This window comes from Rhynchophorus ferrugineus, unplaced genomic scaffold (assembly GCF_030347505.1).
Source record: "Rhynchophorus ferrugineus isolate W39M unplaced genomic scaffold, kcgeb_rfMv2 rfM11, whole genome shotgun sequence".
Classification (NCBI taxonomy): Eukaryota; Metazoa; Arthropoda; class Insecta; order Coleoptera; family Curculionidae; genus Rhynchophorus; species Rhynchophorus ferrugineus.
In genome coordinates, this window is record NW_027472590.1 from 2195841 (window position 1) to 2222386 (window position 26546).

The window sequence follows — 26546 nt, forward strand, 5'->3', positions numbered from 1 at the left end:
AACAACTAAATTTAACAGAACTGGTTTTTTATTTAGAATATTAACAAAAATACAAAAATGTTTAGTCAAAAATGAAGCTGTCCATTGAAACGTACTCCTGGGTGTTGTGGCACTCCCAGATCCAGTCTGGACTTAAGCACAATGCTGATGGGTACATATCTTTCATGATGCTGCTGTTTTTCTCGTTGGTTATGATGATGTCGATCGAGTTCTCCAACCCATGGGCCATCAGTCTAAAAAAAGGACGTAACACATAATAGATGGTGTTGAAATTAAGTAACGATATATTACCCTTTATAAGCAACAATATATTGTTTTAATTTCCTCTCTGTGTCTTCCCCAAACACCTCATCAATATAAAATATCTTGTGGTCGAAAATATTCTTCAGTTTATTGGAGATGTCGGGTGTATTCTCCGAGTTGGCTTCAGTTTCCGGCTCGCTGTCCGTGTCAGTATCATACACACTTCGCTTTTGGCCTTGCTCTTGCTTCTTCTGTATTTTGTCGATAATTTCGTCAACATCAACTCCGGATTCCTTCCTGTATAGTGAAACATCAACAAACAATAAATAAAAATACGGATTTTTTCATTCTCACGTCTCGTCATCAATGTCCGAAGGTTCAGCATCGTTGCCTGGTGGTGCACGGCTATTTTGTAATGTAGAGTCCTCTTCCCACACTTCCTCTTCGCTCTCTGGGCCCTTGTCTGCTTTATCGAGCGCGAATCTCCGCCAAGGAAGTCTTTTCCTCGAGCTGTGACATTCTTCAATCCATTTTTTGGTAACTATCTTACCTTTTCCTTTTACTTGATTGAATTTTGGGGTATTGGCAAAGGCACACCTACAGGAAAACTTGGAATATTTACGTTTACTTGTTGATGGAAGCATCAATTACTGATGTCCCAGAAAATATGACTGAAATCATAGTAGAAAAACTTTTAGTTGTACTCATTCTAGTACGTCGATAGAAACAAAAAAAAAATACAAAGTATGCTACGAAATACGATCCGTTGTTGTGTAATTGATAAACAAACGGCGCGAAGAAAAAAAAAAGATGACAGTAGTATATAGACTTGTAATTCTTTGTAGTATTAGTGTTTAATATATTTTTATATTTGAAATCTCGTTTTTTTTAACGAACTTACACTAAATGTGTACAGGTTTTGTCCCAATCCGGTTTGTATTTCGCTCCCATTGATAGAGCCATTGTCCTTAAATTCGCCCTATCTGGATTCTGGATCCCACTAATCACCAAGACCACATTCTCCAATAGTTTTGAGAAAGGTTTCCTCTTTACTTCCTTCTTTTTTTTCTTGCTGGTGTATGGTATCTCCTCAGAGGACTTTCTTTTGTTTGGTTTTGTCTGCGTCTTCTCAACCAGCTCATTTGATTCCTGCTTTTTGGCCTGGCGCTCCGCTTGTTTTTGTTCCTTCTGTTTCCTGGCCAACTCTTTCTTTCTGGAGGCTTCTTCCTCAGCTTCTGCTTTTTCCTTCGCTTTTTGTTCGATGAGTTTGTCAATCTTTTCATTGGAGTCCTCTTCATCTTTACTGTACAACAGTTCGTTTCTGTTTCTAGCTTTTGGACTATCAGTTGACTGTTGTTTGTTTTGAGTGGGTGTCGGAAAGTTATGTTTTAATTTTGGTTTCACTACTGGTGAACCAGATTGTGCTGCTGTAAAAGCTTCCCTAATAGCTGCAGCGCCTATTAGTTATAGTTGGAGATGTAACATCATTAATTGAAATAATAAATAAAAACTGTACCTTTTAGAGATTCATCCATTGTTTTTTTTACTCTAGCAAACAAACTTCCTGCAGAGATATTATCTGGAGATTCAGCGCGTATTGTGAATTTTCCTATAGACTGTTTCGCTGGTTCCTCTTCACCACCGTTGGAATAAAAATTGACAAAAGAAAGTCCATACTGAACATGTCTGTTAAAAGGTTGGGTACATATTATCTTAACCCTGTCCCATTTCTCATTTCGCTCTGTCTCCGAGAAATCTTTTTGCTTAAACATCCTCACTTTGTTGATATTCTGACTTTGGCGCGACTCCAATGGAGTCATGAAAGAAGACATCACAAGAAACACCTTGTAGTCTTCTGGGGACGTTGAACGCGACACCATTACTTCTATATAAGCGGAATGTTCGTTTCCTATGTCTATACCAGTGATAACGTGAGGTTGATCCAGCTGGAAGACGACAGTGGCTGTTTTTTCGCCCGCTGTCTTGCATTTCCATTTTTTCGTCGTCTCTTTCGTAAGTAGATTGTTGGCGACGTGTACCTTGAACCAACAAGTAGATAATTACATTATTTTCAAGTATCATTAACCAACATACATTATCTTCACTGTTAAAACAAACAATTCTTTCTATTTTAATCCCTGGCATTTTGTTTATGTCCGCTCTAGTTAATTTGAGGTTATGGTTAGTTTACGTTAGTATTGTTCAGTGAGTTAGATACACGAAGTACTTCGATGATAGATGTACTTATCGAACCTTTAATTATAACATTTAAAATATTGCGACTTAACAAACAACCACGGAAATTAGTACAAACATATTATTTAAAATTATAACAGGAATATCAGGGATTAGTATTTGAAAGAACATTGTGTTAATAAATTTAATAATTGTCGGAATAAAAGGTTGCATATTCACCATATTTTGGCACCAAATTTTTTAAACTAAATTTCTTTTAATACTTATATAACAATTGCAATTATAATGTTATCTCAAGGGCGTTCAAATAATATTATCTAGGTTTGATTATTTAATTTAACATTTAAATAGATAAGAACTCCCATGCAACTGTTATATAGAAAACTAGTTTTTGTACAACCATTCAAGAAAATGAAGTTCGATTTTGACGGAGCGGTTGCAATAGTAACAGGTGGTGCATCTGGTATAGGTTTGGCTTGCGTAAAAGCCTTGCTTAAACGTAACGTGAAGGTAAATCGAAACATTATTTTAGTTGAATATACCTAAAAACGAATTATCAACAAAGGGCGTCACGATAGTCGATATCAACGAATCCTTAGGGGGTCAAGTTTTATCGCAATTATCGGCAGACTTTGTCTCGACGAAATGCCAATTTGTTTCCGCCGACACCACCGATAAAGGAAGCTTCAGAAGTAGGCGATAAACTATAAGTACTACAAACACATTTAATCTTTATCTATTATTTTTTATCTGTGAATAGATGCCTTTGAAAAAACAATTGAACGATTCGGTGCTGTGGATATTCTGATAAACAGCGCGGGATTGTGTAACGACGCCATCTGGGAGCGGGAGGTGGCAGTAAATGTGGTAAATAGATGTTTAATGGGATGTATAAGTATAAGGGGCTTCAGATTATTTTAAAAGATAACTTTTTTGAGAACGATAGAGCTTTGGATTGAAACAAAACTCAAGCCAAATTGTTTTTTTTATTTGAAAGATATTGTTATGACATTTATATTCTAACAATATTCACTATAAGTCTACCAAGACTAACTCACGAGGTTAAAGAATTAAATATACATTGTTTTCTGTAAGTTTTGGGAGGAGAACGTTGATTTCTACAATTTGTACTTTTAATGAGGCAAAATCTCGAAACAACATTGCTGCCACATCTGCCAAATAGCAGCTAAAGCGATTGAAAGTTCTATCGTTCTGTATTGCGAGTTATTTGATACAAAGGGGTATGGATATCTTTTAGTGCGGAACTATCAACGGAAATCTGTTGGGATTAGAGGAGTTCATACCGAAATACCGGTCTAAAGCGGAAGGGGTTATAATTAATGTGTCGTCGATACGGGGTGTTCAGCCGTCGGGGGATCGCCCAGTATATGCCGCCACGAAATTTGCCATACATGGTACGGTATTTTAAATCAGATATTTCATTAAGCAATGTTGCCAGATTGTATGATTTTTAAGTATATACGAGGAATACAGTATACATCATTTTATAGGTTAACTTGTTAAACAATAAAATAGTCATAATGAAGTATCCAACATACACACCAGCAATATTGCAAAATAAAATATCAATTTCTTAAATATACCGTTGACTGTTCCAAAATCAACTCAATTTAGGCATGTCTCTGGCTTGGGGTGAGCAAAACCACTACCAACGAACCAATGTCAAGGTCATCGCCGTATGCCCTGGATCCACTGCCACACCGCTCATCGCCAATCCTAAAAACACCAATCTAGGCCCCGCATATGAAGAGATACGACAGAATAACTCTAACACCATCAAGTTACCCAGGCAAAGGTCCGTAACTAACTCGCGACACACCGGCAATAAATTATTTTTAATATCGTTTCAGCCCGGAAGAGTGCGCTGCCCGAATAGTCGAAGTAATCGAAACCGGAGAATCCGGCTCGGTCTGGATAGTAGAGGGAGGCGAGAAGTACCAATACGTTATGCCCGACAGGTTCGAAGTTAAAGAGCAACAACAGTGATAAAACACTTTAATATCTCGTATAATGCTTACATTTCTTAAAGATGAATAAATGAAAATATTATTAATAGGTCTATTATTAAATATATATCACTAGCTCTTCTTCCTTTCTTAATGTTTAATAGGTCGGTTCAGTCACGCTCAAAGCTATTGCAAGTTGGGCTAGGTAGTAAGTCGACATTATAAGTATCTGAAAAACAATGAACTTTACACCCTGACATTTCGACAGCAGTACTGCAATTGTTTTAAAATATATAGGTTATGATTTTGTTTTTGCCATTTCATATAAATTAGGTCAAGTTTGACGTTAACAAATTTATTTTATGTCGGTGTATAGTGTATTCAAAATAGCAGTGAACTCACTTTTGCAAATTGTTAATTCGTTTTAAAATAAGACAATATTTTCCTTCTCATTTTATTCTAGTTAAAAATAGATAGAATGCTCTCTGATACGTTCGAACATGTAACTGAAACCAATCTACAAAATTTGCCTGGTTGTCAAACGTCTGTAGAATTCTTCAAGTGAACATAATTAAAGGTTATGAACCGACAAACATTCTGTTTTAATAAATTTCAAACTGCTGCTTACTATTACTCTGATTGAGAATGCTGAAGCTATTAGATAGATAAAGTCAGAAGATTACGTCTCTAATCAGTTACTTCGAACAGAAACGCGAGTTAGCTTAAGTTCGAAGTTTTTTTACGTATTTCATTTGTCCTATTTCATATTTAAAAGTAAACAGGCCAATTAGATGCGTTGCACTGCAATTGTTTCAAAAATATAAGTTATAATTTTGTTTCTGACATATTATTTAAATTAGGTTTAATTAAGTCTGACGTTGAAATTTTTTTTCTTATTATTTTATTAATAGTAATTAATTCTTTGTTAATATACTTAACTTCAGTCAAAATGTCTAAAGGATCTGTTTGATAATACGCTGGCATTCTTTTAAATAGTACTACAATCGTTTTAGAATAATTAAAGGTTCGGTTTTTTGACATTTTGTAAAAGTCAGGTCAATTTCTAAACATTTTCACGTTTTTGAAGTAAACACGCCAACTTGATGTTTATACTGACCTGAGCGTATGGCAAGGGAAACATGAACTTGTCGACTGCTATGGTGAAATCCGATATGACGAAGAGAACGGTTCCTATGAAGGTTATTAGCCGAATTACGGTGGGATTGACCTGAAAGTGTCGAATTTTTTTTTAAGAAATAGTGGATGATAGTGCTACAATAACTTACATTTAATCTGACGGCAGCCCGCCATACACAGGTACAAATAAGTATGCCATACAGGGACATTGGTATAATATATACAGCAGGCAAACTAGGAAGAAGATATAACATCTCTATAAATAAAGAAAAACATTTCATTCATTCGGTTTTGTGGTACATCAGCGCGAAACTTACGGAGTACCGCAACAGAGTAGATAAACGAGCCTAGTCCAAGGTTCAGCGGTAGGAAACCGAACGCAAGGGAGTAAATAAAATGACCGACGCCGAAAGTCAGCATGGCTGGCGCGAAGAGATCCTGCCATAATATCACCGCGTCACCGATACAGCCCATTACCAGTCCAGCCAGAATCTTTCTGGGGTAGAAGAAACTAAAAAAAAAAAACAACAATATGATTAACCTTAAACTTTCTTAACTATACACCTAACATACCCATGCTTGAAACCAACGGTCTCGACAAAATACATTAAACATACGATGGGTGAACATTTCAGCAGGAGGCTCGACAGCAACGGTTGGTCGTTGGATGGTGAGATTCCGAAATAAATCGAGACGCTTACGAAAAACGGCAACAAATGAACGGCAACGTCATCGAATCGAACCATCCTCGTTCGTTGTTTACGCACTCTACGAAATGTACGGCATCCAGACTCGAGTGTTTCTATTTCAAGTATTTTTACGATTTTATACCACTCATTTCGAGTTTATCTGCGTTTATTTACTATCCTACGCGACTCAAACGAGTATTGTATGTAAATAGGAAGATCTAACATGTTTCTTAATATTTGATGAGCGATAAAACATGATCTCACCCTCCGGGTCAACTTTCTTTGTTGAAATATCCGAACACAAAGGACCTTTTGTTATTTATTTGTTGATTGGACCAATCGGAATTAGCTAACCGTTAATTCTGCCTAGTAAACAGGTATGGGTGACCTGTACTGACTTTGACGTTATCGCAATGTACTCCTGCCACAAAAACTCGTATTTACAGTCGAATTTCGCTCAAATTCCACCTGGGATAATCAACAGAGCTGTTCAGAACGGTGAGTATGCCACCAAATAATCCATCGAAAACATTTTCCCCAAACCCGGCGTTTTTTTCAGCCTGGGACGACATATGTTGTATCGACGAGCACGACCTAGATCCGGCGTTCAATCGACTGACATCCGAGCAACCGTGCATCCCCGTTAGGAACGTTGACCCAACCAGAAGACCGGAAGGTTTTGGTAAATATGCCATGCCAAAATTGGTAAGATTCTAGTTTGCGATGATATGGCGAACGCGCCGGGCATTTATGTGTTTTTATCTTTTTTACCCCCAAGAGACGAGAATTGCATGACAAGGACACTGAGGTTGTTACGGCCGCTCTGGTTACTCTGTGTGATTTGACCCACGACCCCGAGAGAGCGTACGAAGCAATAAATTTAAAAATTCATGAAAGGTAAAAGGGATATAGTAATGCGTCAAAATTTTAATGAAACAACTACGTAACAGGATTGTGAATCTAGTCACCCATGAACTATCCGAAATAAGAGAGAGATCGGCGCATTTGCTTACTATTCTGGCGGGGTTAGCAGCGGGAAAAGAGGCTATAGTCAGCAACCAGTTGCTGCTGGACAATCTTCTCGATAACATCGACAATGAATCGCCGGAAGTCAGGATTCATATCGCCTCGTGTCTGGAGACCATCGCCCAGTTCTGGAGAAGTAAGTGAGCGTTGATGTGGCGCCATTCTGAAACACAATGTTCCAGCTGCTGACGTCCTGGTAGCGAACGGTTTCATCCAAGTCCTGCTGTGCAATTTGTCTGATCGCCCTGAGATCGCTCAGATCCATCTGGAAACCCTGAAGCACCTCATGTACTGTGATGGAAAACATATAGCCATCGAGGAGGGCGGTTTCAACATACTAGTGAGTGAATCAAGCTTCCTTGGTTCCCAGGGTTTCAATTAAATATGTATTTAGGTCGGTTTGCTGGAGAGAGACGAAGATGAAATTCTGACGAAAACCTGCGAACTAATAACCACACTCTGCAGCATAAAAGAGGGTAGAAAGCTCGCTAAAGAACTCGTTATTCTGCCTGAACTCAACGTGTTACTTCACGATCAAGTAAGCTTAGACCACAGTTAACACATGGGCGGAAAAGTCCCGGGCTTAACAAAGAAAATGCGTTTTTTTTTGTTCAAAATTGGCTATATTCATCAACGTAATCTTCATCAAGAACTACACAGTCATTCCAGTGCCGCTCCAATATTTCAATACCCCCTTTGTATAACGATTTATCTTATGCCCCAAAATGAGCATCAGTTTCAGCGATAACCATTTTTTGAGCCAGACCAGCATTTTGTAACGTTTAAACATGGCCAAACACTGGTCAGAATCATCAACAGGTTTTTGTTTTTGATCAACAGTGAGCAAACGCGGCATCCACGCTCGTGCAATGTAAAACGTTTTTTTTGATATTTTTACGATGTTAGCTAATTCACGCAACTTCACTTTTCGATAATTCAAAACGATTTTATGGATTTTTTTAATGTTTTCTGGTGTTACCAACTCATTTGGACATCCACAGCGTTCCGCATCATCGGTGTCTTTACGACCACGTTTGAAGTCAGGAAATCAACGTTTTATTGTTGTTTCTAATGGAGCGGAGTCCTTTAATACTTTTCAATCCATTGTTTCGCTTGAACGATATCTTTTCCCATCAAGAAGCAGTGTAAAATTAAAACACGAAATTGTTTTGAAAATAAAAAAGTAGTGTTACTCTTAGCACAATAACTCACAAATTTATGAGTAGAATATCATAAATTTTTAACAACTTTCTTTTGAAGGTGAGTACTAACTGAAAAAGTGGCGAATGCAAATATACTAGCACCATTTATGTGTTTGGCCACCGGGATTTTTAAGCCCATGTTTGATAAGTGATTGTCGTTCATATTCATTCGATTTACAGAGGGAGACTGTACACACAGCAGCAGCAGAAGCCATTATGTTCTGTACCATAATATCATCAGAGAAAATCGTAGCAAGCAACATCAAAACTATGCCCAAGAGACTTGTCCAGTTGTGCAAGAACAAGCTCAACGTTCGGACCCAAATGTTCGCCATTAAAGTGCCAGAGGCAAGGCTTGATCTTATCCACTAACTAACCCGTCTCATCCTAGGCCCTGACAAACATATGCGAGCACCCTCTGGTCCGGAAAGAAGTCACCACCAAGTACTACCACGACGTCGAGGGCATACAACTATCGGAAGACGTGGAAGAGATGTCCAAGTACAAAAGCACGCTGATGAGCATGCTGAAATGGGTACCCCATTCCAAGGAGGACCTGACCGTCGGCCGGAACTATTGACGCAATAAAACACCGTTAAGAATATATTAATTTTTATTTAATACAATGTATAATAAATAAAAAAAGAGAGGATGATTAAAAAGACGAGTTGTACGACAATAGTATAGGGGGGGGAGGGGAAATAAATAACGTGGCTTAGCATAACGAGAGGGGAATGGGGAGACGGGGAGCGGGTAATATAGTAAAAACAGTTAAATGTTTATATCAAAAGGGTTCATTTGTTTACACTGTATACCTTAAACACGTAGAGTTATGTTAGGCTATATTTACATTATTGGGAAACAGGATAGGCAACAAAGCAACAATAAAATGACTAGATTTTGAGCTTATCCTGGGTTGGCCATGCTATTTTCGCGTCGATCCTCTTGTACGCTAGCATGGTGTGCTTGCCTTCCCTCATGAACTCCTGGGGGCATTCGTTGTCCAGTAACATGGTTTCTGCAAGCATGTAAACGTTTAGAAATACGAGAGTGCCTCGACGGGAGACCTACCTTCGCCATCAGTAAGCCTATACAAAGCATAATCTTGGGGATTCGTTATCCGGGCTTTGTGGGCGATGATCTTGCAGACCTCCTTGGTGGTCATGTGGGGTCGGGCGGGCAGGGTCTTCGTTAGAATGGAGCCGTGAAGTTCATCGGGTACGACGACTTTCAACACTGACTGAAATTAATCCCCGAGACCTTTAACATTGGGTTTCCGGCAAAATCATCGAACTTACGTCATTTTCAACGTGGTTCTTGGCACTGTTCTCTTCACAGCTCCTCTTGAACTTCTTAAGTACGTGCACAGCCGATGAGAGAGTCGTCAAGTAATACCCGGCCTCGCCGGAAAACAGCGAAGGATGCAGCAGGCCCCACATGTACTCGGCCTCGATCTCGGCGGCCACAAAATTCGTCTTGACCAGCACCCACACGAATATGGGGAGGAAATCGTCCGCGCCCAGTTGCATGGCTCGACCGGAGCCTGTTAACTGTCCAGTCTTTACCTTCACCAATTCGTCCTTGTTAATTCGATCGCGCATCTTATTAGAAATACTTACTGAGCTGAAAATGGTAGCGATGGCGGCCAGCAGATACTCCAACTTCTCCAGGGGCGAGTCGGCCTGTTGCAGGCTGTGGATGTACTTGGAGATTTTGCCCAGCTCGCTCTCCGATGGCAGGGTGAGTTTGGCTTTTATCGCCAGTTCGGAGACTGGTCTGGTGGCGGCGTATTGGATGTTGTCCGCCAGAAGTCGGATGGCGCCGGTTTTCGTGTAGTAATCCAGGAACAACTTTTGCAGGTGACTCTTCAGGGGCCTCACCACCAGTTTATGCATGACGCCTTCGAGGATGGCGTCGAGGTTCAGGAATTCGGTTGATTTTAGCTGGAATAGAGCGGAGGATTATATTAACTGAGCGTAAGCCGAGGATACTCGGACTTACTTTGTTTCTTTCTCGCTCGATTTCTTTGTAGAACTCCTTCTCCCCGTGCTTGACCAGGTAGTTCTTCATACCGGACATGAATTGCCTCATGTTACGCATAACGATCTGCGGGCTGGTCTCCTTGGACTCGCAGGTGCAGGCGATGAAATTGTCGACGTTTTGAGCAAAGGTGGTGCTTTTGTCTTGAGCAAGTTCCAGCGCGTACTTTCTGATGGCCGACCCGACGGTCTTGGGTTCTTCTGTGTCGCCGTTCTTTATTGTAACGACGGGAGTTGACGCTGGAAAACCAGGAAACAGATAGAAGCGAGAATTCGCTGAATATAGAGGGGGAGCTTTACCGATCACCGGGTCCAGGCGGTCCCTGAAGCTCTTGGACCTGCCGATGGAAGCGCACTTCATCTTGTTGGGCGTTTCCGTGTAGGATTCCTCAGTTTCCGTTATCGCTTGGTTGGGTTCGGCCCAGGGATCGGAGAACTCCGTCAGCTCGCTGATCTCTGACGGGGGTGCGCGGGGTACCCGGCGTTCTTCCACGTTGTCGTAGGATGACATACGGCACCGTTCTTCGCCGATCAGGACGTTTGACGTAGTACGTATATCCGGGAACCTGGAAAAATATAGGGCGTTACAAGAGGAGTGTCCACTTCTCAACGAATACACAACTATTGGTGCCGCAGGACTTCGAAGTTCTTCACTAGCTGTTCTGACCTAAGACAATGTTAGCCTCCATACTTTTTTTGATTACTTTCTATGATCTTGATGTTCTCTTGGGAGCTGCTCACTGTATCTTTTATTCAAAAGGCTGATTTTTTAAAATTAATTAAAGACTCTTCAGTCTCTTGAACTTCTTAGAGTTGTTGTTACATATTACATTACATTGTTTTGTTACACATATACAATTTATAATAGCATTTTAAAATTAAGTGTAGCTACAAAGAGTCAAAACTGTAGTAGTATTTATACTTCCAGGTAACGTATATCTAGAAATGTATAATAAAAAAGGGGGATAGGCAAGATAAATGAAAAATGCGGGTTTTAGTCTTGATTGTAATATTTCCTCTCTTCCACAAGCAACATCTTAGAGAAGCGAAAGTTATCATAGAGTGCACTCTGCAGTGCAAACTGTATCATGAAGAATGCTAGAAACCTCAACGCCAATATCAGCTGAATATCATATCATACTGAATGTCCGTCTTAAAAAATAACTTAAAACTGATATGCATTAACTTATTACCGTTTAGATATCAGATCTTGTAGAGTAACCCTGTCCTCGCCAGTGTCCGGGGTATAACTATCCAGTGAATTGAGCAAATTCGGGATGGTCTGCCAGTCGGACTCATAGTCAACGTCGCTGGAGTCCATGGTGTTGTCACCTTCATGAGCTGCAACAAAAAGATTAACACTCATCATAAAAACAACCAACCACAAGTAAAGATGGACATACTCATGAACTTCCAGCTATTATCCAACTGCCAGCTCTCATTCCCTCCAAGTTTCGACTTGATATACGGCGGTAATACTGGTTTGGCTTCGGGACGCTTCAGACCGATCAACTTCTGCTTGGGACTGAGATTATCGACAGACGAAGACATTCCTGAAGCAATAGAAGTTATAACGAACCGAAACAGATGATCATAAGCAACCACTCACCTCCGTTGAACTCACCCAGGTCATCAACTCGCTCCAGTCCCGGGTTCAGCGACTTAATGGAGTTCAGGGTCGGCGGATTCGAGTGCCGATGTTGTACGGGGATGCCGGGAGCCACTCTGGGCATCAGCCTTCTATGGACCTGGTGCGCGGCCGCCAGGGAGTCGGCGGGTTCGGCATAGAAGGGACTCTGCTGTTTGGGGACGTTGGGGATCGCGCCGTCGGGAGTCTGGGGTCTTGGGGGCGATAGCGTGTCCGTTATCGGTGACTGGACGTTCGACGCCGCATTCAGGACGTTGTTGATCGCTGAAAAAATCACCCGGGGTTAGGTTTGGAGAGATGGGGGCGCCGGGGGTTGTACCTTTATTGGAACCGTTCTGAACGGGCGTGCTGCACAGGCTTCGATGGGAAGACCCGTTGTGCGAGGAGTCAGTCGGGCTGAGAACGTTGTTATTCAGTGACATCACATGACCGGGCATGTGCTGCAGGATATCGGGGGAGGCCAGGTTGTTGCTTCCGTTGTTGTTTCGAGGTTTGGCCACCTGGCCGTCGTTGGTCCACACGTCCTCGTAGTCGCTGATTTTGTCACCCAAACCGCTCTTGTAATAGAGCATCGTCGGTGAATCAACAATATCGCTTTCCTGAAATGTACGTACATCTGTGAGATAATTTTCAATCCCAAAACAATATCTAGATTATTAATAATAGTTTTTATTATGAATACTAATGTTTTACACTATTTAAAAGTAAGGTTATGATAACATGTGCAATTTTTTAAGGTTATGTGTCAAATTTAATTTTATTTCATTCTGTTTTTATGTTAGTTGAATATATTTTTATTAAATTTTGTAACTAAACCAAGGTTATATGTTTAAATATCAGTTCCTTTTAGGTTAGTTTTATTCATAGTACTCTATGGTTTTATTTTATTCGTTACTAAGATATACTCTACTATATACTATAGATTGAGTAAGGTTTATATATTTTTATATCGATTTTATTTATTGTAGCTGCAATTTTAAATAAAAAATACATATTTATTATCAAAAATTTTTGTATATAAAGTAAAGTAAGATTATGTTTATATATTTTTATGTCAGTTTGTTTAAGTTGTGCATCAAGTTTCTTCTTTTTGTTACTGTAGCCGCAATTTTAAACAAAAACATTTAAATATTCATACTAAAAATATGTAAGTAAGGTTATGTTCGCATGTTCTTATTTAAATTCTTTTTAGGTTATGTTAAGTTTCGCTTTATTTGTTATTAATATAAAATCTGACTATTTAATACATTTAATTAAAAATACGCTATTAAAATACATACCTTAAGATAAAATAAGTATTTTTGTATGGTTTTACAGTATTTGGAAATGAGGTTATTCTAATTATGGTTTTATTTTATTACTTTTTAATATGTGTAATCTAAATCGAATACATTTAAAACTTAAATGTTTAAAAAAGTATAGGTAAGCTAGCTTTATTTATTTGTATTGCGGTTTTATATATTTTTTTGTTTATTTTCATTGTTAAACAATTGAATATTATTTTTAGGTTATAGGTCTGTATATTTTGATGTGTTAGTACATTTTTAACCTATTAAATTCAAATAAACTGAGCTATTCATAGCGTTTTAAAATATATCAATATATAAATAGAGTGGCCGGATTTGTTTCTTTTTCTCTATATATAAAAAAATGGTTATAAGAGCGGGCATAAACCCGATACAACTTCTTTCGACAATTTTTATACGCTTATTATATTATATACTGTCGCATTTTATGGAGATGTAATACGAAGCTGCCGTTCTCTTATCTCGCATTCGTGACTCCACCGCCTCCGCCACCAGCACTGCCAACCACCCCCCTCAACCCCCGTCGCGACCCTTAAAGATAAATAAAAAATTCAATTTCCTCCGAGCATAAAGGAGATCTTTATTTTACCGTGATCTGTCAAATTCTCCTCCATTATTCTGACGGAGGCGGTCCTTTGTGAAGCGTAATCTTATATACGACATCGGCCGGGATGGTTTTGATGAAAAAGAAGTTGTTGGAACCGATACGCACATACAAAACGCCTGATTTTCTGGTCGTTAAGTTGTTAAACTGCGGTTCGGCTCGTTTGCGTCGGACCGGGGCAGAGATACCGGAGACGAAAAACAAAAGAACGTTTGTTTGGCGAAATAAAAATACTAAAAACTCGGATAGTCTGATGATGTCGTTGAATATGGTCTCGATGGTGGATGCGCCGGGTACTTTTGGTCAAGCTCTTTCAGTTGTTTTTTTCGGGGTTTCAAAGATGTGTATGATCTAGAGCTGACATAATGTTAAATAACGCGTTAATGTACCTGTTTTGGTTGTTTTTATCCAAATAAACATCCAGTGGCTTTCATTAATTTACAAGGAGTGTTTGAAAAATAATGGGAATTTTTGAAATTTGGCGGTCTGTTCTGGTCCAATTTCTGGCCAGTTCCAAGTTCTTTCACGTTCTGGTTTTTCATTCAATTATAAGGCGTACTCGAAATATAATGGGAATTTGGAAATTTCGTGGTCTGTCTTGATCCAGCTGGTCAGAGTTTTTGTCGTTGTATTGGCACGCATATCTCGAAAGTACTTATACATTTCCAGTCATATTGGTTGTTTTCTCAATTGTATTATAAAAATGCTTTGATATAAAATACAGAAAGCGTCTAGATTCGTGGAAAAACAATTCATGACGCCTCTGATCATGCTCCAACCCACATTCTCACCAGATATGACACCTTGACAGTCTTTTGTCTAGATTGGCATGATGATGTCACATTTTCCTGTATAATCTTTAATTTTTTACTTTCGTTCTAGTGTTTTGGTTAATGAATATATCGAAAGAGTCATAATTCCTACCTGATAGTGTTTGGAGATTTTGGTCTTGGTGCGCTTGCTCTGTCTGGCTCCTTTGGTAACTGATAACGGCGACAGGGTGTCGGGCGAGATGAAACTGTCCGAACTAGGCGATAGAATAGAATTGGGCGAGGCCACGTTGCTGATGCTCTTATTCCTCAGACTGCCCCTCGACGACATCGTCGAATTGTTGCACTGGCTTTCCGGAGACATCCTCTTCGGATCGCAATGGACCACTTGCTCCATCTGCTGTACCGGGGTGGGTCTCTCGTTGCTGGGGCTCTGAGCGTTGACGCTGAAGGTCACGGTGGTAGTAACCGTGAAGTTATTCTGTTGGGGAGTTGTGGGCTTGGACCACCTTTAACGAAACATCAAGAGAACGTGATGATACCGTCGTTACGGATAAATTAATCGTCATTACCTCGGCGGGGGTGGCGGAGGATTCTTCCCCAAGGTGTCCCCCTTCAGGGACGTTGTGCTTTTGGTGACCTCCGCCTTGGGATCGTTCTTGTTGAGCAGGTTTAGGGTGTTGGGTCTCGCCGGCTTCGACTGTACGGGAGTGGAGGGTTCCGCTTGCTTGAAGGTGCTCATCAGTGGGTTCAGGTTGAGCACCAGGTCGGCGTCGGGACTGGAGGCCGCCGACGGGGGCGGGCTGTAGCTCCAGAACTCCTGTCCGAGGAGAGCCAGCGAGGACAGTTGCTGCCGGCTCTTGCACTCTCTGATGGTCTTGGGCAGGGTCAATTGCACGGGCAGCTCGTCGCAACAGCTGGCGTAGTGAGCGATCAAGGCGGCCATGTCGACGAAGCGGTTCTCGCTGGTTTCCAGCCCTAGACGTCCCTCCGAACTGTGGATCAGGTAGTGTTCGATGTAGGGACCTTGAAAAAAACGCGGAGGATTATTGAGCGAATTGTGGACTCAATATTGAGCATGGACGTACCTTTATCTGGGGGAAGACGCACTGATAGGGCCATGGTGTCTGATTGGGACGATTTTCTCACCACGAAACAACCCTGTTCCTTTCCTTGCAGCAGGTGGAAGGCGCCAGCTCGTTGAATACCGGGCAGGAACCATATCTGATGTGACAGTACCAGGCGTTCCATAAGACTAATATCACACGTTGCTCCATAACCTATAAAAATATAGAATGAGACACAATTCAAACGAACACATCTCGGGAAATCGTCATTCAGTTGTTAAATGTTGATGTAGCAGCAGAAATATAACAAATGTCACTGAACCATCGTTCTTCCTAAGTTACAAGCAGAGAACTTAACATATTATTTAGTAACTCTATCTAAAGTAGTCAATAAATTAATATGTGTCGTCATTTAGTTGTTCAAGTTGAATATTGACAAAAAAATTGGTTGATGTACTAAAAGAAATATGATAAACGTAACTGAACCATCGTTCTTCCTAAGTTACAAGCACAGAACTTAACATATTATTTAGTAACTCTATCTAAAGTAGTCAATAAATTAATATGTGTCGTCATTTAGTTGTTCAAGTTGAATATTGAGAAAAAAATTGGTTGTTGTACTAGAAGAAATATGATAAACGTAACTGAACCATCGTTCTTCCTAAGTTACAAGCACAGAACTTAACATATTATTTAGTAACTCTATCTAAAGTAGTCAATAAATTAATATGTGTCGTCATTTAGTTGTTCAAGTTGAATATTGAGAAAAAAATTGGTTGAAGTACTAGAAGAAATATGATAAACGTAACTGAACCATCGTTCTTCCTAAGTTACAAGCACAGAACTTAACATATTATTTAGTAACTCTATCTAAAGTAGTCAATAAATTAATATGTGTCGTCATTTAGTTGTTCAAGTTGGATATTGAGAAAAAAATTGGTTGTTGTACTAGAAGAAATATGATAAACGTATAATATATTTATAATTATATATAGTAAAATATTATTTAGTAACCTGCATAGTTTTCTGTGTTACTCCCAACAATTCTGCATATGTTCTTCTCCATTTTTTTGCCTGTCTAAAACGCTATTTGTCTTCGGTATCAAAACCACCATTTTTAAAACGTTGAATTTCCAAAATTAAAATAAAACTAATCTATTTAAGCTAGAGTTAAGAAATATACATATATACAAAACAAGTTCGTGTAGTTTGGTTCGCTTCAATCTTCTGATTTCCTGCGTGTTGTCCAGTAGCTGTATTGCTTCAACGTTTCTATGATGTAGCAACCTTATTTCATGTTTTAAGGCGAAATCTTGGATCACTTCGTATATCAATTTGATTTCGAGGTCATCGTGCAGCTCTTCGTTAGTTACATAGCGATAAGCATTGGTAATTAATCATAGAACATTGTTTTGGGTGCGTTGGATTACTAGTTGGTTTGATGGTTTAGTGCAACCCCATATTTTCACACTATAGGTCCATGTCTTTTGTCTAACAGGATGTTTCCAATTTAACCTACCATCGAGATGTATTTCGAGGTATTTAGCTCAATCTGCTTGAGGAATCGGGCATCCGTCAAGTGATATAATTAGTTTTTTGTCATTTCGCCGCAACGTAAAATTAACGTGGATAGATTTGGAGCTATTAAGTTGTATTTTTCCGTCTCTAGTCAGTTTGTGGATCATGGTGACCGCTATTTGTACTTTTTTACAGCCTTAAATAGAGATACATCTTCTGCCATGAAAACTGTATCGTCGGCAATTGTTCCAAGTATTGTTTCTTTTGTTGTTGGGATATCAGCAGTATAGAGCAGATACAGGAGTGGTCCCAAGACACTACCCTGTGGAACTCCAACCGAACTAGGTTTAAGTGTCTTCATGTGAGACTCTAAATTTCCTTTCGAAGAGATATGATTGACATTATGAGATATGACACGAATTCCGCGGTAGCAATTTGCTCATTTTGTCAATGAGACCCGGTCAAAAGCTTGTGAGAAGTCCAGGAATATTGCAGGGCAGTATTTCTTTTCTTCGAATGCCATTTCAACAACCGCTGTTACTCTGTGCACTTGGTCGATTGTCGAGTGGTGATTTCGAAATCCAAACTGGAAATCTGATATTTCTATAAATGGTTTAATACGTTTTAACAGCAGTTTCTCAAATAATTTTGCTACCACAAGTAGCAGCGAAATAGGCCTGTAAGATCCAACTTGTTCTGCTATATATGTTCTTGTTCTATATATATATATATATATATATATATATATATATATATATATATATATATATATATATATATATATATATGTCGACATGATTATTGCTTTTCGTCGCAGCTCTTTCAATAACCCAGGCGAAATCATTCCAGGAGCCTTTTTAGGACTGAGGTTATTGTCAATTTCTGCGGCAACTTTCATTGGAGAAATCAAATTTACAGCTACATCTGGGACGTATAGAAAATAATGAAAATATTAGTTGATTTAATAGTTTTACTCAATAAACGTGTCTTTTACAGCGAAAAATGCCAACAAACACCTACTATACACCGATAAGGTAGCGGAGAATAGTCAATTTTATACCCTTGTAGTTAAAAAACCATTCACATGTTATTAACCTTGAAATAACCCAGATTATTCAATTATCTTAAATAACCTCTACGTTATTATTTTGAAATTATAACGATCAAAGTTACCGCTGGTTCACAGCTTAACTATAAAGCTTTGAAACGTTTAATAGCTTCATCGGATCGGTCCGTTGTTTATCTCGGAGGAAGTAAATCGGCCATAATCGACGTTCAATAATGAAAACGCAATTTTCCGCCAGGGCGCCTCTCCGTTTTCATCCCATCTTCTCAAAACCCCCGAATCTATTCGGTCGACTTTATCGACAGGCGCGTATATTCGCCGGGTAAACACTTGTCTTCTTTACAGAACGTTAAACTGCCTAATGGAATTTTTGCTGGTTTTGAATAGTGCGCCGAGGTGATAGTGTCAGCGGAAACATCATCTGTTAAATATCTCGTAAATGGGGAGGAGTTTGTGTGCAAAGAAATGTTGTTGAATAGCAACCACAAGCCACACATTGGTAAGGTTGCGAGAGATACGCTGTTTATTATACATACGCAGCTTTAACAGGAAGTTTTTCCGCACTCGTATTCCCCAAACATAGTGTCTTCTGATTACTACTCGGTCAGATCGATTCAGCATGGCTTGCCAAAATGGCTATTTTTAACCGACTTCGAAAAAGGTTCTATGTTCGGTTGTATATATCTTTTTTTAATGTTCGTCGATTTCTCCGTCAGTTGTCGACCGATTTTCAAAATCCTTTTTTTATTCGAAACAGTGCGCTTCCGAGGTGGTCCCATTGGAACCAAGTTAGGATCTGATGGGGGAAGGGGGGAAATCGAGGGAAATAATATTTTTTAAATCGGAATCGGAAAATCGGAAGTCGTTCAGTGCAACTAACCATAGCATACAAGACCTCGTAGAAATATTGGGGACAACTGCTTCTATGGTGTAATGGTTAGAGCGTTCAGCTCCCAAACGGACGTCGCGGGTTCGATTCTCGTCGTGGACAATAACTTTTCGTTGTTCTAGTTTAGTTAAAACATTTGTTAAATCACCTAGTCTAGGTAGCGGACCCCTGGGCCTAAAGCGTTCCTTGTTTTCAATCATTGTTTCTTTATTCCTATTTTTCCTCATACGGGCTGCACCTTTACTTGGCCTACCCATTTTAATACTAAATAAAATAATTGCGTAATTTATTACTAATACGTACGTACTAATAAAACCATTCTAATGTATTTACAATTTTAAGTACCTTAAATTATGTCTAGAGTGTAATTAACGTAAGATAAAGGTAAATAACACTGTTGATAATATTTGGGATTAAGTCTTATTTGTTTTATTTATTTTTTATAGGAGTCCCACATAATTTTGTTCTTGTAGAAATGTTCGTCGGGTCGGTCAGTTGGTCGAAATGTGTGGCTGCCGCTGCGATTATTTGTCCGAAGTCCGAACTATTTTTGGAAGGAATTTGCCCGAGAACTAAAATCACTGGTTAGATCAAACTTCTCTATTTCGTTATTAAATTGATACATGTGGTCGATGGGAGAATTGACAGGATATTAGGTTAGGTAGAGGAAGTACGGTAGCGCTGTGGAAGTGGTACTGTTATAAGGGGATGGAGAAAAGAAAAGAGAGCGAGACGTCGTCGTGATGGTCTTTTATCCTGGAACCGCATGGTACCAATCCACCGGCGTTGCCAACCTTTTGACTTGTTGTTGGTGAATGCGTGGTGGCCTAAAGGGTCGTGGCGGTCGCCACATTCTTTTTTCAGTTACCAAATAATATGGAAAACTATATTTAATATAATGTGATTGCACGAAAAAGTCGTCTAAAGGTTCCTATTTTCTTGGCCAGACCTGATACTTGGCGAGTGATGTATTATACCTCCCATAAAACATTCCGACTCCCCTTTAGCAAACCTCAAAAAATCATTCCGCACCTGTAACACTCAATTCATTACCTTCTTCTTCGCTTCCCTCGCTGCTGGCGTCCGAACCGCCGTTGGACGAGATCAGCGACTCCCTGGACGCCGACCTGGACGACGGCGCCGCGGGGGGAGGCGGTACCGCCCGAATCGGGGGCGGGGAGGGCGAGGGGGGTCCCACCGGCGTCACCTGCCTCTCCGTCAGACCTTGTAGGTACGGTTCCAGGAACGATTCATTTCTGGAAAAGGAAAAACAATTCGGTATAAAACATGAACTTCAGAAAATACACTTAAAATTAATTGTAAACAGGGGAGTTAATTATAATTCTTATTATATCGATAAATTAATCCTAATTATAAGTATGAATATCATAATTACAAACACATCTGGTTAAGTAGTTTAATATTTACGAAAAAGTGGATTTAATTGTAATTAATTCTAAAATATTGTAATTATTACATCAATTAGCTATAATATATTGTTACATTTGCAATTGCTAGGCCACAGAGTATAAATGTATTATAATTGCCTTTGTTATTTGTTTTAATTTTGTATTTATCAAATTGAGATTATATCTAAATGTTAAATGGAAAACCGAAAGAGATTTAGCCATTATTTATTTAAAAAAAATTAAAATCTCCTTTTTCCTAACGAGGGTTTATCTGGACTGGACCTACAGACTGGCCAGTGACCAACTTAGAAATCATCCCAGAAGACATCCGGTCCTACCCAGCCTGGTTATTGGCGTGACTGGGATCATTTTCCTTGTCGGATTTTACACTCTTGCCTAGGATAATCACAAACCTAAATTTACGACCACGCCCAAGCAGGATTCGAACCCGCGACTATCGCAACAGTAGCCGGCTTTAGCTATTAATATGATAAATTGTAAATATTGTAAATAGTCAGAATCAAACATATAAACATAATAGTTAACATAAGAGTGGGGTTTAAACGTTCACACAGCGCTGATAGATGGCACTAGAGTGATAAATAACGATCAGGTGTTTTGTACAAATCACCATCACAAAGGTCAATGAAATTTACAACACCAAGAATCTGGCGAGAACCAAAAGATCACGTTAACGACTGTTATTTTTGCACTATGAATCCGAGTAAAAGACGTAGAGGTAAAAATGCAAAACCTATCGAATATCCTGATCTGGAATCCTCTTCTGCTTCAGTCGCCTGACGATCTGACACGACACGACCAGAGCCACCGAAAAAATTATCGCGGAAAAATAGCTCATCTCTTAGTTCTCCAATAGTAATTCCAATAAGGAGTTTTTATGGGATTTAAATTTGTTAAAAAGTAAAGCAGAGCTTTTAGACTATCGCTTAAAACAGTAGAATTGGCTTGATGATGTTATACATGATGGGACACTATATTTGGGGTTTATTAAGAGATAGTACCTATGAATATAAAAGAAAAATTAACAGTGTGCACTTAAAAATTATTTTCTACTTCTTTGTAAGTTATTTTGATAGTAAAACTTAATAAAAATAATTAAAATTAAGTATTTTAAATAAATGTACATAAATTCTGATGTATCAACCGTCGTTCCGTCTCTAGTGAATATTTATAACTTAAAAAACAAATCAAAAGAAATTGGACCAACTAACATCCTTTGTTTATACAGGAAAAAAATGGGGTCATTCTATTTCGCCCGCTTCTATATTTATAGATTCGATTCGACGGCTCCTGGACTATGGGAATATTCGGATATTCCCCGAAAATAAAAGGGAAAAACTTATTTGTCCGGAACGATGTCGGATATCGGGTCGTCAGAAGGATTTTTATAGCTTTCGCAGCCAGGAATTAAATGCAAAAGATGGGGGTCGATAAGGACGAAAAGAAAAAGAAGTTGTGTTGTTTTTTATCGAGGAGACAATCTTCAAAAATGTAGGTGGCGAAGACGTATATTTTGAATAAATAAGTTCAAGACTGCAATATGGAGAATTATATACATTATTATAAGTAATTTTTATTTTTATTTTATTTATTTGTAACAGGTCAAAAGAAAAGTCCCCGGCCTACCATAGTAAAACACATTTTTTGGCAAAATTAGTTTTTTTATTCAACAGAATTCCTTTCAAAGGTGATACACTGATTATAGCGACCCTCCAGCTTTTCGATACCATTTTTGTAGCACGATTTGTCCTTGGCTTCAAAATAGGCCTCAGTTTCGGCGATCACTTGGTCATTCGATAAAAATGTCTTCCCAGCGAGCATTTTTTTTGGATCTGAGAAAAGGAAATAGTCGCTGGGGGCCAGATCTGGAGAATATGGTGAGTGAGGAAGCAATTCGAAGCCCAATTCATAGATTTTTGACACGGTACATTGTCTTGGTGAAGCAGCACTTTCTTTTTCTTCAAATGTGGCCGTTTTTCGGCGATTTCGTCCTTCAATAAGGTTCAATAAGGCTATGTAATAGTCGCTATTGATGGTCCTTGCTTTTTCAAGGTAGTCAATGTAAATTGGTCCATGCGCATCCCAACGCCATAACCTTGCCAGCCGATTGTTGCGTTTTCCCACGCTTTGGAGCGGGTTCATCGTGCGCAGTCCACTTGGATGAGTGTCGATTGGCCTTCGGAGTGAAATGATGGAGCCATGCTTCATCCATAGTCACATATCGACGCAAAAATTCGAGTTTATTACGCTTGATCATCTTCAAACACTGCTACGAATCATCAACTCGTCGTTGTTATCGGTCAAAAGTGAGCTCGCGCGGCACTCACTTTGCACAGAGCTTACCCAAATAGCACTTACCCAAATATTCGTCAATGATATGATGTACACGTTCAGTTGATATCTTTAGAGTGTCTGTTATTTCATTCAATTTCAATTTACAGTCATTCAAAACCGTTTGTGGATTTTTTTAACGTTTTCGGCTGTAAGAACCTCTTTTTGCACCCACTGCGTTCGGTGCTCATTTTACCACATCTAAACTTACAACAAGCTTTTATTTTTCACAATAACAAAAGTTGCTTCACCCAAAATGCTATAATTCACAAACTAATGATCCGACAGCTGACTGAATATATATTAGATGACTGCATGTATTTTGATCAGCGTTATTTATTGGTGACACTGTGAGGAGTTTATATAAACAACTATTAAAGAACCTAACCTTATTGTTAAGTTCGATGGCTTTGTCATTCCTCTATATAACATAACAGTTTTTCACATAGTATTATTGAGTTAATCAGTGTATAAAGACGTATTCATTTAATTCGTTTGTCATTTTAAAATAAAAAACGATCAGAATATATGTTTCAATGAATAGAGATGACTATATGATATAGAATATATGATCTAATCCTAGATGCATATATGATCAATCTACATGTGGTCGATGGGAGAATGGACAGGATATTAGGTTAAGGTGAAGGAAGTACGGTAGCGCTGTGGAAGTGGTACTGTTACAGGGGGACGGTGATAAGAAAAGAGAGCGAGACGTCGTCGTGATGGCCTTTTATACTCCAGAACTGCATGGTACCAATCCACCGGCGTTGCCAACCTTTATAGTTGTTGATGGTGAATTGGTGGTGGCCTAAAGGGTCGTGGCGGTCGCCACATAACTCCCCTCCTAGTGGAACAGCCGTGGAACGTACCTATATGTGGTGCAAGTTCCGGAATGCGCCCGCAATCACGCAAACAAACGCCCGGGGACTGCTGATGAGATGGGGATCCCAACCTGAACGAGGAGTTTTACGGGATCAGCTGCCATCGGAGCTGTAGCAGGACGTCGTTCGTCTTGAGGCGTTTAGCTTTGTTTGAGGGTACACGTAAATGTGTTACGTGTCCCGTTTCGTGATGCGAGGGTGCTCATGTGTTGCTGGTATACATGATGGGCTTCTGTGGTTTTCGTCCATCAGGCTATTCTCGTGGGATGTCGTCGACCACGTGATGTTGATGAGTTCCGTTCCTCGTGCTATCCTTCCATGCACGTGTCAAGCACCTGTCGAGTGGCTTATGTTGAGTTGATTTACCTGTTAGGCACTTTGATCACGTCGGGGTCACCAATTGTAGGAATGTTTGTCGAGTCGGTCAATCGGTCGAAATGTGTGGCTGCCGCTGCGATTATTTGTCAGAACACTCACTACTATCTTTGGAAGGAATTTGCACGGGAACTAAAAACACTGGTTGAATCAAAGTTGTTTATTTTAACTTACGATTGATACATGTGGTCGATGGGAGAATGGACAGGATATTAGGTTAAGGTGAAGGAAGTACGGTAGCGCTGTGGAAGTGGTACTGTTACAGGGGGACGGTGATAAGAAAAGAGAGCGAGACGTCGTCGTGATGGCCTTTTATACTCCAGAACTGCATGGTACCAATCCACCGGCGTTGCCAACCTTTATAGTTGTTGATGGTGAATTGGTGGTGGCCTAAAGGGTCGTGGCGGTCGCCACATAACTCCCCTCCTAGTGGAACAGCCGTGGAACGTACCTATATGTGGTGCAAGTTCCGGAATGCTCCCGCAATCACGCAAACAAACGCCCGGGGACTGCTGATGAGATGGGGATCCCAACCTGAACGAGGAGTTTTACGGGATCAGCTGCCATCGGAGCTGTAGCAGGACGTCGTTCGTCTTGAGGCGTTTAGCTTTGTTTGAGGGTACACGTAAATGTGTTACGTGTCCCGTTTCGTGATGCGAGGGTGCTCATGTGTTGCTGGTATACATGATGGGCTTCTGTGGTTTTCGTCCATCAGGCTATTCTCGTGGGATGTCGTCGACCACGTGATGTTGATGAGTTCCGTTCCTCGTGCTATCCTTCCATGCACGTGTCAAGCACCTGTCGAGTGGCTTATGTTGAGTTGATTTACCTGTTAGGCACTTTGATCACGTCGGGGTCACCAATTGTAGGAATGTTCGTCGAGTCGGTCAATCGGTCGAAATGTGTGGCTGCCGCTGCGATTATTTGTCAGAACACTCACTACTATCTTTGGAAGGAATTTGCACGGGAACTAAAAACACTGATTGAATCAAAGTTGTTTATTTTAACTTACGATTGATACATGTGGTCGATGGGAGAATGGACAGGATATTAGGTTAAGGTGAAGGAAGTACGGTAGCGCTGTGGAAGTGGTACAGTTACAGGGGGACGGTGATAAGAAAAGAGAGCGAGACGTCGTCGTGATGGCCTTTTATACTCCAGAACTGCATGGTACCAATCCACCGGCGTTGCCAACCTTTATAGTTGTTGATGGTGAATTGGTGGTGGCCTAAAGGGTCGTGGCGGTCGCCACAAGTTCTATAATATATGTAAGGCTGTCACTTAAAAACAACAAGAATTCAAATAGTGGCAATAAAACCACTGTAAGTCAATGTCTATTGGCCGAAATAACATTAAATATTGGCGGGTGACCCCTAAAAATTAATTTTCTATTAGAATGGACAGATAGTGACAAAACCGATGAGTTCTAAATTGATTCCTACAATTTCTCGCCAGACAATTCCAATTAAAAAACTATTTTCAAGCAATTCGAGAAAATTATAGGGTAATTTATCGACTGCCGCATAGTTTTCATCAAAATACATAAATTAAAGACCAGATAGGACATTATTTGACGCTCTATTAACGTCAAGGAACGCTCCTATGTCAAGCGAATCGCAAACAATCCCACAATGGGAGCGATCGACGCTTGGATAGCGTCTATTAAGATGCATCATTCATCCGCGTGACGTCACCGGAACGCTCCCGAAGGACCACAATTACAGCCTGCACTATATTGCGTATAATAAACTATATTGTGTTCGTTATCTAATGACGGTACGGTCGTTTCGAGTCGATCTAGTGACAACAATAAAAAGATCTAGAATATTTAGATAAATACAATTTGTATTGCATTAATTATTCCATAAATAATAATTATTAAATTGTTGAGACCCAAGTTAAAATTGTTTTGTATATTTTTGGTAACAAATATAATTTATTTATCAATATATAAAGCACAACATGCATTTATCTTTAAAATTATAAGGAATGCAACTCAAATTGGTAGGATAGGATTAAGCCTGCGTGGAGAATGTACAGGCATATTCATGGCTATGTTTTTAACGTTCTGGCTCTATCGTCTTAGCCGCGACCTTGACAAAAATGTACCCAATTTCTGCTTACATAGTATGTAATTTTTTTATTTTTTATTATTTAA

General features: G+C 39.6%; 5 protein-coding genes across 11 annotated transcripts in view; 2 read left to right on the forward strand and 3 right to left on the reverse strand.

Annotated features, from left to right (window-relative positions):
• Positions 1-10: 10 nt before the first annotated feature.
• Positions 11-2472, reverse strand: XRCC1 (DNA repair protein XRCC1). The gene is made up of 6 exons (XM_076418008.1): positions 2338-2472; positions 1760-2282; positions 1145-1700; positions 598-840; positions 292-540; positions 11-233 (listed from the first exon to the last, which is right to left on the reverse strand). Exons 1-6 carry the CDS (start codon positions 2386-2388, stop codon positions 62-64), a joined length of 1794 nt encoding a protein of 597 aa, XP_076274123.1. The 5' UTR covers positions 2389-2472; the 3' UTR covers positions 11-61.
• A 313-nt stretch (positions 2473-2785) lies between these two features.
• LOC143205031 (15-hydroxyprostaglandin dehydrogenase [NAD(+)]) lies at positions 2786-4513 on the forward strand. The gene is made up of 6 exons (XM_076418026.1): positions 2786-2949; positions 3005-3131; positions 3200-3306; positions 3698-3854; positions 4075-4255; positions 4311-4513. The coding sequence occupies exons 1-6, from the start codon at positions 2803-2805 to the stop codon at positions 4444-4446; spliced, it is 855 nt and encodes a 284-aa protein (XP_076274141.1). The 5' UTR covers positions 2786-2802; the 3' UTR covers positions 4447-4513.
• LOC143205034 (lysoplasmalogenase TMEM86A-like) lies at positions 4439-6401 on the reverse strand. The gene is made up of 5 exons (XM_076418030.1): positions 6117-6401; positions 5861-6054; positions 5693-5799; positions 5524-5634; positions 4439-4635 (listed from the first exon to the last, which is right to left on the reverse strand). The coding sequence occupies exons 1-5, from the start codon at positions 6287-6289 to the stop codon at positions 4564-4566; spliced, it is 657 nt and encodes a 218-aa protein (XP_076274145.1). The 5' UTR covers positions 6290-6401; the 3' UTR covers positions 4439-4563.
• A 108-nt stretch (positions 6402-6509) lies between these two features.
• Positions 6510-9120, forward strand: LOC143205024 (radial spoke head 14 homolog). Its single transcript, XM_076418016.1, has 8 exons — positions 6510-6730; positions 6792-6937; positions 7011-7129; positions 7183-7394; positions 7441-7598; positions 7653-7796; positions 8641-8799; positions 8852-9120. The coding sequence occupies exons 1-8, from the start codon at positions 6646-6648 to the stop codon at positions 9038-9040; spliced, it is 1212 nt and encodes a 403-aa protein (XP_076274131.1). The 5' UTR covers positions 6510-6645; the 3' UTR covers positions 9041-9120.
• The window catches only part of spri (Src homology 2 domain-containing protein sprint), a 239813-nt gene continuing 222322 nt past the window's right edge, over positions 9056-26546 (reverse strand). For 6 of the 7 annotated variants that reach the window (XM_076417982.1, XM_076417981.1, XM_076417980.1 and 3 more), the window contains 14 exons: positions 20422-20624; positions 15917-16108; positions 15401-15854; positions 14983-15337; positions 12467-12746; positions 12109-12411; positions 11903-12052; positions 11693-11840; positions 10800-11065; positions 10462-10739; positions 10080-10403; positions 9759-10025; positions 9532-9700; positions 9056-9478 (listed from right to left, as the gene is read on the reverse strand). In XM_076417982.1, the coding sequence (XP_076274097.1) occupies positions 9354-9478; positions 9532-9700; positions 9759-10025; positions 10080-10403; positions 10462-10739; positions 10800-11065; positions 11693-11840; positions 11903-12052; positions 12109-12411; positions 12467-12746; positions 14983-15337; positions 15401-15854; positions 15917-16108; positions 20422-20624 (3514 nt within the window). In that variant the 3' untranslated portion in view covers positions 9056-9353. The remainder of the gene's footprint in view (positions 9479-9531; positions 9701-9758; positions 10026-10079; positions 10404-10461; positions 10740-10799; positions 11066-11692; positions 11841-11902; positions 12053-12108; positions 12412-12466; positions 12747-14982; positions 15338-15400; positions 15855-15916; positions 16109-20421; positions 20625-26546) is intronic. The other variant, XM_076417985.1, reaches the window with a different exon arrangement.

Excerpts from the sequence above, each read along its gene's own strand:
- XRCC1 (XM_076418008.1), bottom strand. The coding sequence starts at position 2,388 with ATGCCAGGGATTAAAATAGAAAGAATTGTTTGTTTTAACAGTGAAGAT. Across the intron at positions 2,283-2,337 it reads GTTTTAACAGTGAAGATAAT|GTACACGTCGCCAACAATCT; the intron begins GTATGTTGGTTA and ends TGTTGGTTCAAG. Across the intron at positions 1,701-1,759 it reads AATGGATGAATCTCTAAAAG|GCGCTGCAGCTATTAGGGAA; the intron begins GTACAGTTTTTA and ends TATAACTAATAG.
- LOC143205031 (XM_076418026.1), top strand. The coding sequence starts at position 2,803 with ATGCAACTGTTATATAGAAAACTAGTTTTTGTACAACCATTCAAGAAA. Across the intron at positions 3,132-3,199 it reads CGATAAAGGAAGCTTCAGAA|ATGCCTTTGAAAAAACAATT; the intron begins GTAGGCGATAAA and ends ATCTGTGAATAG. Across the intron at positions 3,307-3,697 it reads GGGAGGTGGCAGTAAATGTG|TGCGGAACTATCAACGGAAA; the intron begins GTAAATAGATGT and ends GATATCTTTTAG.
- LOC143205034 (XM_076418030.1), bottom strand. The coding sequence starts at position 6,289 with ATGGTTCGATTCGATGACGTTGCCGTTCATTTGTTGCCGTTTTTCGTA. Across the intron at positions 6,055-6,116 it reads ACCGTTGGTTTCAAGCATGG|TTTCTTCTACCCCAGAAAGA; the intron begins GTATGTTAGGTG and ends TTTTTTTTTTAG. Across the intron at positions 5,800-5,860 it reads CTACTCTGTTGCGGTACTCC|AGATGTTATATCTTCTTCCT; the intron begins GTAAGTTTCGCG and ends CTTTATTTATAG.
- LOC143205024 (XM_076418016.1), top strand. The coding sequence starts at position 6,646 with ATGTACTCCTGCCACAAAAACTCGTATTTACAGTCGAATTTCGCTCAA. Across the intron at positions 7,599-7,652 it reads AGGGCGGTTTCAACATACTA|GTCGGTTTGCTGGAGAGAGA; the intron begins GTGAGTGAATCA and ends ATATGTATTTAG. Across the intron at positions 8,800-8,851 it reads CCCAAATGTTCGCCATTAAA|GCCCTGACAAACATATGCGA; the intron begins GTGCCAGAGGCA and ends GTCTCATCCTAG.